Source organism: Phalacrocorax aristotelis, chromosome 1, assembly GCF_949628215.1.
Source record: "Phalacrocorax aristotelis chromosome 1, bGulAri2.1, whole genome shotgun sequence".
Lineage (NCBI taxonomy): Eukaryota > Metazoa > Chordata > Aves > Suliformes > Phalacrocoracidae > Phalacrocorax > Phalacrocorax aristotelis.
Window position 1 is genome coordinate 213,900,337 of NC_134276.1, and position 16,359 is coordinate 213,916,695.

General features: G+C 47.3%; 1 protein-coding gene across 3 annotated transcripts in view; it reads right to left on the reverse strand.

Moving 5' to 3' along the window:
* Nucleotides 1–978: 978 nt before the first annotated feature.
* The window catches only part of GATA3 (GATA binding protein 3), a 29,206-nt gene continuing 13,825 nt past the window's right edge, over nt 979–16,359 (reverse strand). For 2 of the 3 annotated variants that reach the window (XM_075081640.1, XM_075081639.1), the window contains exons 4-6: nt 14,019–14,164; nt 8,397–8,522; nt 979–2,423 (exon numbers count right to left, since the gene is read on the reverse strand). In XM_075081640.1, coding sequence (XP_074937741.1) covers nt 2,139–2,423; nt 8,397–8,522; nt 14,019–14,164 — 557 coding nt within the window. In that variant the 3' untranslated portion in view covers nt 979–2,138. The remainder of the gene's footprint in view (nt 2,424–8,396; nt 8,523–14,018; nt 14,165–16,359) is intronic. The other variant, XM_075081641.1, reaches the window with a different exon arrangement.

A 16,359-nucleotide genomic window follows, 5' to 3' on the forward strand; every position in this document is an offset into this window, starting at 1 on the left:
TGGGGGTTTTTAAGCGTTTTCTCACAGCCTTGGCAACCTCTGTCTTATGACACCATGCTTAAATCTCCAGAAAATGGAGTGGGATGATAAGAAGTTTAACCCTTAATTTGGAAAGTAAATGCCCAAACCTTATGATGGGATAAAGGAGATGGGAGAGTAAATACTGAAGGCTAAGAGGACCAATTCCTAAGGAATAAACCATCAGAAGTAAAATTATAAGAGCCAAACTTTGCTATTAACAATAATAATGTTAATACAAATGGCATTATTTCAAAGAAAACTCTTGAAGGAAAGGGATGGCTGATGGCCTTTGAATTTTGGGTAATCGTCTTCTGTCTACCATCAAACTCAGCCTTTTGTGACAGGTTCTGCCCGTTCATCCAAGCACAGGGACAGGGTCTGGTCCATCTTGATTTCACATCAAGATCTCAACTTTAGACCATCAAATCGTACCCCTGAGCACGCAACGGGGCAGAGCAGAAAGTGCTTTTCCAGCTCCTGTCCAAAGTCTTTCCTAGTACTGCCCAAAACGGAGCCAGGACCATAAGGACCCTGCCATACCCTTGCACTTACCCAGTCCCAACTTGTCATCAACACCAGTTTGGCACCCTGATGGCCATGATTGACTGAGACCAAAAGGGACCCATCCCACGTGGGAGCCCGACGGCAGGTGGGGGCAGCGGCTGGGCTGCGGTTCGTGGGACAGGGAGCACACACCGGACAGTGGGGTTACACTAACATGAAGTCCATTTATTTTTGAGGGGCTTTTTTCCTTTGTTCTGTGGGTTGGTTGTTTTTTCTTTATCAAGCCACATCAAACACTGTTTTGGCTGTTGGCATGAGTGCAGAGACACACATTCCCATACCCGAGGTAACTACATAATAAATACCATCAAAACAAATGCAAAAAAAAAAAAAGTTAATAAAGAAAGGAACATATTCCCTTTCCCACCCCCAAGCACAAAACACTTTTAAGTCAACAGAATTTAATCTAGTTTATTCTCAAAAAAAAAAAAAAAAGGAGGAAAAAATATGAAAACGAAACAAAAAAAGCAGGTCTTATCACTAGCAGTAAATAAATTTGTACAACCATTCAGTCTGTATAATAGGATGAAATAAATCTACATCTTTCTTATTTTGGTGCGTTGAATTATACATACAAACAACAATTACAGGAACTTGTTCACAATGCGTATAGACCTGGAGAATGGCTATCTGAAAACCCCTTGTTGGCAATGTCCGCATGTTAACACTGATTGCCTGACACCATTGGTACTTCCTATGCAAAAGGCCCGTGGCCTGAAATGAATGATCTCCCTACAGGTTTTATTTATTTAGTTATTTATTTAGTTAGTTAGTAAGTTAATGCATCATCAAAACCGTTCTAGCCAGCCCCCTCCCCCTCCCCCGGAAATGAAAAAGAAACAGAAAAAAAAAACCAACCAAAAAAAACCAAAATTAAAATAAAATAAAAGGAGAAGACATGACTGGCAGTTGGTCCATTTGTTCGTAAGACCGCGTTTCCTCTTGGTCTGCATTGTTTGTTTTTCTGGTTTTTAAATTGTCCTCCCGTCCTCTTTTTTTTTTTTTCTTTTCCTTTAAAAAAAAAAAATCTCTTGGAGTCCTTCATGCCTTTTTCTTTACAGCTCCCCAGATGCAATAAAGTCTTCCTCAAATGTACAGTATTTCTTACAATATAAGTTATATGCAATGTTCCGCGTTTTTTATTTTATTTTATTATTTTTTCACAGCACTAGAGATCCTGTCCAATAGGGAATGCAAGTTCTGAATGGCTTATTCACAAATGGTATCCAGATTCAGTGGGTAAGAATACATAGACGCCATAGTGAGTTCCTTTAAAAAGTGGCAAACATCACTTTTTTAAAACTTTTTTTTTTTAACTTTTTTCTCTTTTTTTTCTTTTTTTTCCGTTTTTTGTGCTTTTTGTAGTTTTTTCTGGGTTTTTTTTTTTTCGCTCTTACGCCTTCAAATAACATTTTTTTTATTATTATTTATTCTTTTTTCCCCCTCCCATTTGATTCGGGGTGTCAGACCCATAACCGCACGCCTGCAAAAATGCAAGTATATAAAGTAAATCTCATTTTGAGACCGTAAGCATTCAGCAGGGGAGTCTCTTGCTAACCCATGGCAGTGACCATACTGGAAGGGTGGTGAGGTCCGAAGGAGAGGCTGGATGGAGGATGCATCGGTGTTGGTGTAGTCAGCATGTGGCTGGAGTGACTGAAAGGTGAAATGTGGCTGATGGAGGACATGTGTCTGGAGAGGGCGGCGGGGTTAAAGGAGCTGCTCTTGGGAAAGTCTTCAAGGTTGTCATGGACCTTTTTGCACTTTTTGGATTTGCTAGACATTTTTCGGTTTCTGGTCTGAATTCCTTCTTTCTTCATAGTCAGGGGTCTGTTAATCTAAACAAAAATCAATTATTTTTTTTGTGCTTCTATCCCTTCTCCCCAGATCACCATGGCATTTATGTACCCCATGCCCGGGCAGCCCCAGGGATGTGCCCAGGACCGGCTGGACAGCCAGCAGCCCCCCACTTCCCGGTGTATGCCCCGTGTGCCATGGCTACACAACCTCTCCCCTCCATGCCAAAATTCAGACCCCACCAGGAAAACCCAAGTTCGGTTGAAAATTCTGAAGACAGGATGACAGAAAACTGCTGGCAGAGCCTCACAGGAGCAAAACATACCCAAATAACTTGCAGTGGCTGAAAAATTCCAGCTATCTGCACATTAGGTAATTACACTGTGTTTAGGAGCGAAACCAATCATTATCACCTTCAAATATTCCCTGCAGACACCATCTCACCCTGAGGCTTCTTGCTTGATCTAAAACCACTAGCAGCAAGAGCTGCTGGGATTTTAGTGCTACAAGGGGTCTCAAACTTTTGCAGCGGCATTCGGGAGCTGGGCAAACTCCTCAAAAAAAGTGGCAGGTATTTGTCTTATTTTTCTTCTTTCCAAAGATTTTGTTCTGACCATCCTTTCAGGTTTACATTAGCAGACCCGATTTTGTTTCTAAAGCCTTCCAGGTTTTTTGGGGGGTGCTGAAACAGGTATCTGTGCTGCCCGGCAGAGCATTTTCTACTTGTGTGCAGACATATCTATAGGAAACCTAAGCATTATATTCTTCTGCATGGATATAAGCAGCTGTAATGGTCAATCATACACCAGTCAGGGTTGGGAAATGGTAGGAAAAGGTCTGTTGGGCCTCCTGTAAGAAATCCCTGCTGCTGCATAGAGAGCCAGCATCACAACATGCTTTAGCACAGGTGCCGTGTAAGCCCCGAAGATCACGCTTGGGGAGGTATTTATGCCTCCAATATCCATAAACATCCTTAAAACTCTGGACTTGGGAGTCTACATGGGGAGTTATATAGTATGCACTGACTCCTCTGCAGAATTTTGCCCATAGCAGAAGGCAGGAGAGCCCAGCGAAACCCCCAGGGCTGAACACCACCTTTGGTAATAAATGTGAGCGCATGGCAGAGCTGATGGGTATTCTGCAAAAGGAAAAAAAAAGGGGGGGGGGGGGCAGGAATGAATCTGCTACCCACCATCTCAACCCTGATGAAGGACAATGAAAAGAGGTTCCTGCAAGGGTCCTGAGCAGACCTTCATCTGTAAGATTTTAAATCAGAGCAAAGGACAAAGCACTCCCTTCTTCCAGATCACAGCAAAGTTTCACTTCGTGCTCATCAGCCACTGCCTGGTGCCTTCCCCCACAGCATGGGAATCGTTCACGGATTTCTCTCCCAGGGGAGGCAGGGATACAATAGCTCCCTGTTACACGCAGGGATGGAGGCACGGGGAGAGGAAGGACCAGGCTTATCTGCTTCAGTTTAGGCATCCCAAAGTCCATCATCCCAGTCTGAATTAGTGACCCCATGCTCTCTGTACCAGCGGTGATGCAAAAATTCACCTCATCCTAAAAATGGATGAAAAAAAGGCTAATTGCTCTACCTCTAGATAAAGGGAGCCAGAGGGAGCAGCCCTCCTTGCTAAAGGTAGGAGGGAGAAAGCTGCCCATGCACAGAGAGCCCAACAGCAGCCCTGGGGCAGCAACAAGCAAAAACCTCAAATGTCATGGGCTTTAAATACAAGATCACCCGTCTCCCTGGCTTCCTGTCCTTGCCGAGGGAACAGGGGTAAACGCACAAAGAAGGCCCTTTGCTCCGACTGGAAGTCTGGGATGGGAAACCTTTGCCTGACCTGTTTTAAGCCAGCCGGCAGGGACGTGTTGCCCAGGTTCAAAGCCAGGGGGAAGCCCCAGGCAAGCCCCACCAGGCAGCGATGCTAGAGGAGACCTGGAAGTCTCGATCCCCAATGAATCCAGCTCAGATTTGGGGAGGCACATAAGAGCTCTGGGATCCCCAACTCCTAATGAGGATTTGCATTGTGACATGATTTGATGTGGAAGTTAAAGATGGGAATACCAGTTTTGCTCAGGATGGTGACAAAGCCACGGCCAGCCCTGCAGCTGGGGTCAGAGATGACATCCAAGCTGTTAGCTGGACACGTCATCCCGGTGTACATGGTCTCACCCTCCCAGCACGTACCTGACCCCAGTGCCAAACAGATAAGGACTCAGATAAATGTCAGGAAGAGTGAGACCAGCACAAGCACAACAGCAAGCTGGAAATTTTTTCCAGTGATTTCAAAGACCAGTCACAGCAGAGTTGAAGCGATCCCCAAAACATCAAAGCCATGGACCCGTCTCTGTTGCTGATGTAGAGAAATGAGAGACCCAGAGGGAAGACCTTCTCCATGAAAATTCATTGTGATAAAAATGACAAACACATGCTAAATTAAAATTAAGCCAGCCCAATGCATGTATATGAAATTCATTAGTTTCAGATGGAGCCAATTAATTATGGGCAGGAATTATTCTCTTTGTTTTATCATATGCAAAATACTGACTCGTCTGCTCTTGGGATGCATAGCCCTGCTTCAAGAGATTGTGAAATAGAGGCCTTTTCTGAGGACTTTTACCATAAACAACAGCAACTCACTCATTTCTACGGGCACAGGCCAGTCTGCAGTGTACCTTCAGCAAGGTACACTCCCAACCATCCCTGAGTGAGTGGAGGCTCATCCTGATTCTAAAAAGGGCTAAAATAACGAGGACAAGAACCTCACATTCAACAGATCAAATCCAGGGGATAGTCTTAAACATTATAGGCCTGATCTTGCTCCGACTGAAGACAATGGGATTTTGCCATTGACCTCAATAAGGTCCTGTCACTGAAGCGGATTTATCCTTCAGACATAGTCATTACAATGTTGGGTTAATCTTCCAGACTGGCTGTATCTTAGAAAGCACTCTGGGATGCCACAGGATGAAAGGCACCATATCAGTGTGAAATATTAGTCATTGTTAATACTGGTGTTAATGGAGCAGGCTCTTGCTGAAGTCAGTGGGAGAAATGCCAGCAGCTTCACTAAATGTACCCCAAGACTATTATGATTATTGCTTATATCCTACTGACAAATGGGTTTTCTTAAGCTGTGGGAATCATCAGTAAAACAAACTGATATAGCCCCATGAAAAAAATAGCACCATGAAAAAAATAGCCTTTTCACTGCAGTCATTCCGGATGTGGTCTTAAAAACTGGGTGAGTTTCATCTTCAGATCAATCCATTCAAATACGCTAATAATCTGAAGGGCCAAGAAAAATTCATTAAACCCAAAGAAAAGACAAAAGGAGGGGGGTGCAAAAAAGCAGCTAGGAACTACCTACAGTCTAGCCTGAAACAGGCTGAAGGCACCTTCCATACGGCCAAAGGCCTTCCACCGGCATTGACAGAGCACCTGTGCAGATACACTCAGCTGCTTGGGAGGGACGTGCTACGACAAGCCTCTTTATTTCTGACACCTCTCCTGATGGAGAACCAATGCAGACAAGATACACAAAGGGAACAGGGCCACAGCCTACCCAAACAGGTCTTGCACTTTAACAGACCAGACCAATTTGCACCAGCCAAGGAACCTTGTCCGTGTGCAAACACCAAGCTTCCTCCCTGCCTTGAGTTGATTAAAGGATAACCTGGGTCCTGCCTCCCAGCAGCCCAAAAGAAAAGGCATCTCCATGAAGCTACCACTGCCTTACCAGTCGTAAAAAAACTCACCAGTGGTAAAAAATTCGCTCATAATTGTCTTCTGAAGGATAATGTGGCCTTCACGGCCACAGCCTCTAAAGCAGTTGGGCTGCAGAATAATGCTCCAATGCTCTGCCATCGTGGACCTTTAAATCTGAGGGTGGTACGTTCAAGGCCTATGAGCTGCAGTGTTGCTCGTTTCTCACCACAGTCATAACTAAGCATCATCTTAAAAAAGTATCAATAAAAAAGATCTACCCACTCATAGTCAGATTTTAGTATCCTTGCCTAGGTATGTTGTTACGCTCAGTATCTCGGTCCTCTAGGGGTTTCATTTAAGCAGGTCCCATTAATGAGTTGCTCATAAGGCAAGATATTACTTGAATTTGGTAAGTAGCTCTGCTGAGCTTTTAAGCAGCTGTCAGTGTTTTTAATGAATATGAAAATAGTTCCAATGTGCTCAAGGCCTGCCCCACGTCACAAACTTCACAGCTGGATCAGAGTTTCCCTAAACAGTGGATCTAGGGGTCAGTTCAGGCCAGCCATGTTTCACAATGTTAGTGTGAAAAAGAAAAGGATGTGCTCCTGCAAGCACGTTTCTGGAGAACCTCAGCACTCAGACACCATTCTAGACACCTTAGTGGGGATTCCTCCAGTCATATGTCTACAATGCAGGTAGACATCTCTGAACTCATCATCCTGCCACCTTTTGTAGTCATGGGGAGAAATCACACCTTCTTCAAGAGTACAAGTCATCTCATCCAAACACAGGCATCTCTGTCAGGTCCAATGAGTGGCACCTGAGAAGAGCCTGTTTTCTTCAAAGGGTGTTGCTGGGGTACAGGGGAAGCAGCTCAGGTATAGGTCTCCCTATAGCTCTCCCAGGCTATATGATTTAAGCCCTACCACTGGTGGCTATGAGGCCAAAATGAAAGCATAGCACAAGCATAGACTCCTCCAGTGAAGCTGGCTGACCTTGCTCCCTTCTTGCCATAGAAAGAGCAAACAGAGAATATTCTCTTGTGATATTCTGAGAGCTTTCACTCTGGGTCCAACGCCTTTGTTTGCAGTCATCACACTGAGAGTTTGATCACAAGCTTCGCTTGCTACATAGAACTCAAAACGTGCTGAGATGCCTGCCCACTAAAGGTAAATATATTTTCCTTTTTTCCAAGAGAGATGCCTCTCACAGAACAGGTGAAAAATTACCCTGGTTGGTTTTTTTCCCCCTACTTAATCAAAACTTGTTTACTCATCCCAAGAAACCAAAGAGCTTGAAATAACAAATGGAAGGGACTGAGACACCACAAGAGTTGGGTGCCCCATGAAACCCGATCTGTCTTTGATGTGTTTGTGTGGGTGGACATGAGGGCAAAACATAGCCCGAGATTTCTAAGTCAAACATAAAACAAACGACCACTACAAAAAAAAAAAAAGTGATATCAAAGCAGAGAATTGAAAGTCTTTTCCTTCTTCTGACATCATAATTATTCTAATGCCACATGTGGAATGAGAGTAACAGGAGTAGCCTTAAGACTCCTTTATTAGCAGTATTATTCAGTAGAAGACTTTTCAGATCCTTTTAGCTCTTTCCCTGGGGCACATATCCCTGGTTCCTTCAAGCTGGCTTTGCATGGAGATATTAGATTAAATCTGCCAGCCATTTCATTTCATTTTTCCTTCCCTTCCATGACAGATGCTTTAAAATTCACATCACAGGTTGAGCAGACTCTGCAACCCGCTAACTAAATCAAGTCTTTTTTGGTTTAGGAATCACTTGCGTCAACCGGGGCAAACACAAGACCTAAATAAATCATCTTTGGGGATGGGTGGAGGGACAGGACAAAGGTAGCCACAAACCCAAGAAAAATCTGAATAGTTGCTGGCACATTTTGCTTTTTGCCAGAGTTTGTATTTGCTGGAGGAACTAAGCTAAGCACAGAAGGGTTGTCAGCTTGCGGGATGGCGTGTTGTCTTTTCCAACGCACTGAGCCCAATCAGCAGTGGAGAATGTCTCTGTCTTGATTCACCCCTCCCTTCTTGGCTCAGGCACGGGAAAGCTCTACCATTACCCACGGACGGCCCTGTCTTACACCTTCCCAGGTCAGATCGGCTACATTTGAGGGGACGCCAACTCATCGTTCCAACCCCTGAGGTCCCCAAAGGTATAAGGGAGGTCTCAGCACCACCCAAGACTGAAAATCCTTAAGTCAAGGAAGCGTCTGGACCATTGAGCACCAAAACTCAGGCCGATCATTGAGCGTTACAGTCACACTTACATTGTGCAGCTTGTAGTAGAGCCCACAGGCGTTACAGACGGGATCACCGTTGGCATTTCTCCTCCACAGGGTGGTAGTGGTGGTCTGACAGTTTGCGCAGGACGTGCCCGCCCTCCTGGCCGCAGACTGTGGGAAGGAGGGGGAGAGACAGGGAAAGAGAAGGAGAGGGAGAGAAAAGCACCCATGTTTAAAAAAAAATAAAATATAAGAGATGCAATCAGCAAAATTGCTGAGAAAGAAAACATCAACCCTGCAAGACTGATGCACATCGTCAGAGGCCTCCAGAAACTGGCTTGTGAGAACAAATAATAATTCTGAAAAAAATCCCCGAGGTATTTTAATCCCAAATTATATAGGAACTGAATCAGGTGCCAAAGGGCATCCTAAAAGTGAGTGTTAAACCTCTGATAGAACTCATCAAAATTAGCAGTGCTGGCACAGCCCATTCCAGAGGGGAAAATATTATTTAAATGCCAACATGTCTTTCCATCTTAATTCTCTCAGACCCCCCAGGGGTCTAATTCTGCAGTCAGGGCCTGAACCAACAATTGCCGGAGTCAACAGCATGAGTCACGCCGGCTCCAGCGAGCGCCTGGTGAGACCCGCGCTGAGCTTGGTGGGCAGCTGCTCGCCGGGTCCGACCGCAAGCACGGCCCGGTCCCGTAAATTCAGCTCAACTTCAAAGGATACGGGTTCCAGATCGGAAATAACACTGTGGCAAGGAGCGAGAATCCCCGCTTTTTAATTACACCCTTTTGCAGCCTAAACCTTCATGTTTATTTAAGGATTGGTAATGAGCCTGAAAGAAGAACTTACCATTTCATAAAGGGGGAGGGACAAGAAAAAAGTCTATGTGTCAAGGTATATAAAGAAGCTTTTTTGTTGGCTGTGATAATGATTCAGCAAAGTTGCTTCTCTTTCACATGCATGAATTCGTGCTTATCATTTAAAAACTGTAACTCCAGCAAACAAATTGTCCTTCTGCCACAAGGAGGAAAAGGAGTTTGCAGGCTGCTATGTGAATGCGTATGCATGTTTGCCTGTGTGCAAGTGCCTACAGTTCCTAAAAGAAGACCTTTAGATCCCTATCCTATCTCTTCTTCATCAATATGACACAGTCCCAGAGCTCTGATTTCATCCCGATGCGCTGCTTTCAATGGGACTGCTCATGTGCTTAAAGTTAAAACATGTGCTTAAGCGATTTGCCAGATCATAGCAATGCTTGGCACCTTGCAGAACTGAGCCTTTAATGCTCTCTTTTGTGCTCTTACTGTTTCAAATTTACCCCTCACCCCACACAGCCGCACACTGTAGCGCATCCAACATTTAAAAAAAAAAAAATACCGCATCTTTGGATACCGTACAACAAACCCAAAATGCAAACATGGACACTGGCACAGCGCTGGCGTTAATACCGACTCTTGTTAGGTCATGTTGCAATTTTAATCATAATTGAATGCGGCGTAGGTGGAGAGAGGACGGGTTGGTTTTGTTTTAGATAGAGTAGGATTCTTTTTTTAATTAGACAAAAAGGATAAAAAATAAATAATATGATGCCCATGAGCATTAGGAAACATCACAGAAAGCCTGATCTGACAGCAAGGGGCTCTCACCAGCTGCTCATGGGGACAGTTTCATTTTGCCTGACCATAAACCACACTGAAACGAGCCAATCTCAAGGCAGATGAAGCTTCTAGTTGACTTCTCCGTGCTTATGACAAGCAGGAGCTGGGAACGACACACGGGTCTTTGGTTGCAAAGATGAAGCATCCCACCATGAACAGCAGAGCCCCCAACAAATGTACACATACACACCTCAGTCCTGTCCTTCTCCGGACCACGACACGGCCCCAAACTTGGTTCCCGTCAAAACCAATGTGTTAATACGCATGCTTCAAACACAGTGTGGACACACCAGCTTGCAGAGCCGGGCTGCTGCCGAGATGAGGGGCCGAGTCTGCAGGTCTCTGCCCCCCCAGCTCCCGTCGGCTGGCACTGGTGGCTCAGGGGCTGGATTGAGTCTCTCGGTGACAGCTTTGCTCTTATCAGACCCAAAAATCAAGCCTAAGGAAATTTCTAAAAACCAGTGATATTTGACTCAGCCCACACAGGGGAAACATCCCCTTTGAAGATATTTGGGGTTTCTACATGGTGCTCACCGTAATTTCTCTTACGGTAAGTGCATTTAAAAGACACCTGGTCACCACCTTGCTACCTTCAAACAAACTCTGACATTAAATAAACGAATAAATCACAACATCCACTATCTTCTCTAAAACCTTTTCCATCTGCTGTGTTTCCCCTACAAAAATTGAGTGCTGTCAGCTGAATATTTTAAACTCTGTGCTCTTTCGGTCCCAGACTGTACCTTTCATGCTGTACCAACTTACACCGGAGACACCAGCAGTGGGCAGGAAACAATGAATAATAACGCTATTGTAAAAGCTCCCAGCAATGGCATCCACTGACGCTAGTCACCGACCTGAGCCTGATCATGTAAGTAATGGGATGACTAATAGGGTGCCCCATATCATCTGTAGGACCAGACCCCATGGCCCAGTTGCATGTGAGCAAAGGCACAACTTCGGAAGCGCTGGCAGTGATGAGAAGGTGGAATTGGGGACGGTGCAGGAGGAACCAAGCACTGATAAAGATGTTTGATTCAGAGGCATCCTCCGTGTCTGGATTTACATGGGGTACCCAGAAAGCTGCAAGCATCAGCTTCCTAAAAAAAGACTGCACGTGCATAGGCCTTGTGAGAAATTGGCTATAATCCTTCCAAAACCAGCACAGCTGCACACAGAAACAGAGATCTCCGCATCCACATGGGCAGGGAAAGGAAGAAAATCCAAAGGAAGGTTTTATCTCAGCAATGTCAGTGATGGGGCTGCCTCTGGCTTCGACAGGGACAGGAACGGTCTCCAAGAGGGCTGTAGACCTTTTAAACAGAGTGGTGGTGTGGTACCACCTGCTCATTCCTGATGCCCCTGCCAACATCTCCAGATCTTCCACCTTCCCCCCAGAATGAAGCAGAGCTGTCTGAGCCCCCTCAAACAGCAAGCCTCCATCCACCTTCCTAAAGCAAGCCCTTACAAAGACACCCATTGAATTTAATAAGGCTTGGGCTGGGTTCTCAGCATCTAAGGATTTATTTGCCTTTCTCTCCAACCCATCGGAGTCCTTTCATTAGTTTCAGCGTGCCTGGGATCAGAGCCTACAAAACCAGCCCAAGGTCACACAGGAAACTTGTGGCGGAGGGAGAGGAGCACACGCCGGATCCCCACCCTGAGCCTCCATACACATGCCACCTTCGCCAGCCCGCTCGCCTTCGCAAGTCAGGAAAGATCAAGTCAAACCACGGGCATGCACACATCTACATCCCTGCACACAAAATGCAAATGTGGGCCCAGCTCTGGTGCCTTCTGAATTTTATTTTTTTTTTTTGGAGGTTAGCAAGGGAAATAAACATAGAGGCAAACAGCGTTAGGAATGCTTCTCCTTTTTTTTTTTCTGAGGCAGTGCTGGGGAAAAAAATATATAGAAAAATCAAAAGTTCCCATTTAGCAGAGGCCGTTTGCAAAGAACGGGAACTTTTTTGTAACTTTAACTAAAATGCCCGAGATTATGCAAGACAAGGTCTCTCTACTTTCTTTCCTTTCTTTTTTTTTTTTTCCCTAAGAATGACCTTTTACAATGTATTTATTTATATAGTTCATTTTACATGTGCCGGGCTGAGGGTGACTCGGGACATTCCTTCGTGGTTCCATCAGACACTTTTTGAAAGCTCTCCCCCCTTTCCAGCCGCTTTCCTATTCTGCCTCCCCCTCCGCTTGTTTGGATACACTCAAGCTCCTGTGTGTTTGGGCTGGGGAAACGGGGCTGTTGTTTAGGAGTTATCTCCAGGGCTCAGATATCCGGCAGCTTTTTCCTAGGAAGCTAACTTTACACATAAAGAGAGAACGAGGATGGGGGGGGGGGGGGGGGGGGCAAAAAAAAAAAAAAAAAAAAAGAAAAAGAAAACAAGGTGTGTGTGTTTAAGAGAGAAGGGCCGGGGGGAGGAGGAGAAGAGAACAAGTGAGCTGCCCAAAAAAATTCAAAATCCCAGCCTGTACTTCCCTCCCTAGAAAGCTTTTCCTTTTTTCTAACAAGGCTGTGAAAGACAAGGGAGACCAACATTTTCCTAGACAGGAAAAGCCCAGGGGAAGGCACAGAGAGGTTTCGCCCGCGGGAAGTTTGGGGGTAGAGGAGCAAACCCGCACCTTCCCCAAAACCCACGCGGCCAGAGGGAGCCGACGCCGCTGCCTCTCGCAGCGTCACCCCTCCTGGGGTCGTATCCTGCAAACGCTTCCCAGCGCCTGTGCCACACCGGTCCGATTTTGTGGCGTCTCACAGGTGAGGAAGCTGAATCAGTGCCTAAAAGCTGCCGGAGCAAGGCCGTGAGCACCTTCACGGGGAACACGAGGCCAACAAACCACCCCCTGCCTGCCTGCAGGATCCGGCCGTGCCAGGCACAAGCCTCACACAACCAGCCAGATCCATCCATCAGCTCAGAAACTCCACAGAGAGGCGAGAGCCACTTTTCCTCCATATTTTGAGTGATTCCCAGGAGCCCATCCATGTCTTTAATCTTAACGAAACTAAACGTGCCTCGATTTGAAACATTCAATAACTTCCCAAGCAGGGAACATATTTTTTTCCCCCTACTTGATATATATTTTCCCCTTGTGGTTTGCTTGATTATTTGCCAAATATACTTCAGCGCATTTATTAGCCATGCCCACAGCTTCCAGACCTTCTTGTGGCTTCCAGGGAAATTCATAAATAGATCGCTGGGGATGCTTTAACGTATTGCCTGTACGTAGTACAGCCACAAGGCTTGCAACTATTATTTGAAATATTTACCCACAGTTTTTGTCTTCCTCCAACTCCTGTGGCCCCAGGCACACGTTCGGCTTTGCACCCTCACTGGGCTTCGCCATCCCCTACCTTGAGTCCTCGCTCACACTGACTCAGAGGGGAGTGACACAATTTGAGACCCACACGGCTCAGGTACAAATGGCCACGTCAGGTTCAAGTGGCACCAGGACCATCAGCCAAGCGTTTTGCAGGACCAGAGTCCAGCTAATGCCCCAGTGGCACCCAGTACCCAGCTTGGGTCCCCCTCCACAACACCACCAGCCAAGGGGGATAGAGACACACTTGGGAGGGGGAGGACAGCAGTGTGGAGAGCCCAGGAGAAATCCTGTTCTCCTGATAATCTCTTTGGTCACTAGGAAATTACTATCCTGCCCTTAGCCTGGAAAGAGCCACCGTCTTTGTGTCGCCAACCAGAAGTGCTGTGCAGACGCATCTGCCCCATTGTGACCTGGGAGAAAACTCAGTTCTGGTTCGCAAGAAGCCCTGGATCTTGATTTTTGTTTAACTTGTTTTGCAATTTGCAAGCAGACCAGATAACTGAGGCCCGCAGTGGCTGGGAGCATCCCTCCAAGCATCCCCCCCTCCCAGCCCTCTGACACGGTGGGACCACATTTCAGAGCTGCCTGAGCTTCCCTGTCCATCCCAAGCTGCAGACAAGAAGCAAAAGTTGCAGAAGGAGAAGGAAGAATAAAAAACGAGACTCACCAGCCTTCTCTTGGGTTTGATCAGGGGCCGGTTCTGCCCGTTCATTTTGTGATAGAGTCCACAGGCATTACACAAATAGTGCCCGGTGCCGTCTCTTCTCCACAGAGGGGTTGAGGTAGCCCCGCAATTTACACACTCCCTGCCTTCTGGAAACAAGAGAGCACATAGGTCACTTAGGGAAAATGGAAGTAAAAAAGGCTGGGGAAAGACCCCCACCCCAAAAAAACCACCAACCCTCCAAGAGACCCAGTTTGCCAGACCCTGCCAGTCCTCTCCAAACTCAGGATGTCCAAGTGAAGGTCCAAGGCCATGGCTGAGTGACATCCCTGGCACAGGCTGGGGAGAGTCTGGCGGGCCCTGGTCCTGTCCCCCTCCCCAGTACCGCCCCACAGGCGGTGTCGGGCTTGTGTCCCAGCAGCAGGGAAGGGGGATAGTGACAATGAGAACCCAAACCCCGTGGTGGGTCGAGGGGCTCCCTGCAGAAGCTCTCATCCCTTTCTCAGGTCCCTCCTTTGGCGGGGGCGGGGTGGTAATTCCCCCTCACCTCTGGGCCAAGGGATCCTACAGCCCTCCAGACCCCGTGTTGCCATACAGACCAGGCAAACCTTGGCAGGCTTTGCAGAAGCCTCCAAACCCCCGCCCAAGATGGACGGATACTAAATTTAAGTCCATGCCCCCCTTTCTGATGTGCATGTGGACCCGGGGTCACTCCTTGAGCACTGTCCCCACGCCGAGAGGGGTGCATGAGCCGGGGGGGGCTCTTCCTTTGGCCTCAGTTCAAATCACATCAAGGTCTCCCCAAATACTCACAGATCAACAACCAAAACACCTCCCCAGCCCCAGCCAATACACAACCGCTTGGCCAATATTCGCTATCAATTAATTTGCAATTAAGCTTCCGCCCCTCAGCTTGTGGAAACCCCTCTAGGTTCCCTGCCACATCTGTAGCCTGATGGTCCATCCCTGATATTTGGTATCTCAAACGGCCCCGAGCCTGCCAGAGCCCTAATTAAGTTCTTTCCCTCCTTCTTCTCCTCCTTTTTGGCACCACTCTATCCTCTCCCGTGCTATTGGGGGGGTCTCCCCCAGCCCACCGGCTCCCAGCTTGGAGGAGGGAGCTGGGGGGGGGTCCAGGCAAGCCTCTCAGCTGCTTTGAGAGGGTTGAGTGGGGGGGGGGGTTCAGCTGTTTAGTTTGGTGGGGTTTTTTTTCTTGCACCTAATGACACTCCCAGCCCATCTGAGAGCAACAGAAGACCTCAGCTGGCCAGAGCAGAGCTAACTCAGCAGAGAGCCGGCTCCCCGCTGCCCCAGCCCGCGCTGCGATCGAGCAAGAGGCATCCGCACCCTAACCACAAACGGCAACCGTTTTTCCAGAGCCTTTGCACCAAACCCCTCTCCTCTCACTCCCCCAACAACAACAACAACAAAAAAGACATTTGCAGCCGTTTCTCCTTCTTTCATCCTGCAAAAACACCCCCTCCCTGCTTTTCCTCCAGCAGTAACCCCCTTTGTCTCCGAGCTTCCCAGCTTGCTAAAATCAACTTTAAAAAAAAAAAAAAAAAAGAAAGAAAGAAAAAAATAGGTGTTGCTCCTGGGGTTGGTTTATCACGAACCGCAGATGTCTCTCTAGAAGGCAAAGTAACAGAAAGTGGCAAAAGGAAAACAAGAGGCGGGGTAAGGGGGGGGTGGAGGGGGAGCAAGACGGTTTGAAAATACCGCGCAGCCGGTGCCCCGGCGGGAGCTGCGGCTCGGCGGCCACCGGGGCGGCCGCGGGAGGACAGCACGGCCCGGCTTGCACCGGGGGCGAGAACAGACCGGTCCCTACCCCGACACAGCGCCCGGTCCGTCCCGGGGCCAGGCGGGAAGCCGCTCCCGTTAATACCCGGGTCGTTTTGTTCCCCTCTGGTTAAACGGGGCAGCCGCTCCAGGCTGTTTGAGCCTCTGTCCCTCTCTTTTGTTTCACTCCATCTCTCTCTCTCTCCTGCTTTCATGTACAAAACATACAGGTCTGGGTTTTTTTGTCACTCTAACCGCATCCGGACTCTATTAAAGTTCCTGGCGCTGGATAAACAATGCAACTGTCGCGTGCAGCAGTCTGAAAATAATTGGATTAGCTCAAACATATCAGCTAAATAGAGACAGTCCCTGCTCAGACAGACAGAGTAAATGTCACCCTGGAAAAACCCTGAAAACTGATCTCATTCATGCCAGGCAACCCTGCAGCAGCCTCCTCGGAAAAAAAAAATAGAGAGAGAGAAAAAAGGGGGAAAAAAGTTTTGACTAATCGCCCTTTCCTCTGCACACGCACACACACACACAAACACACGCACCCCGGCTCACA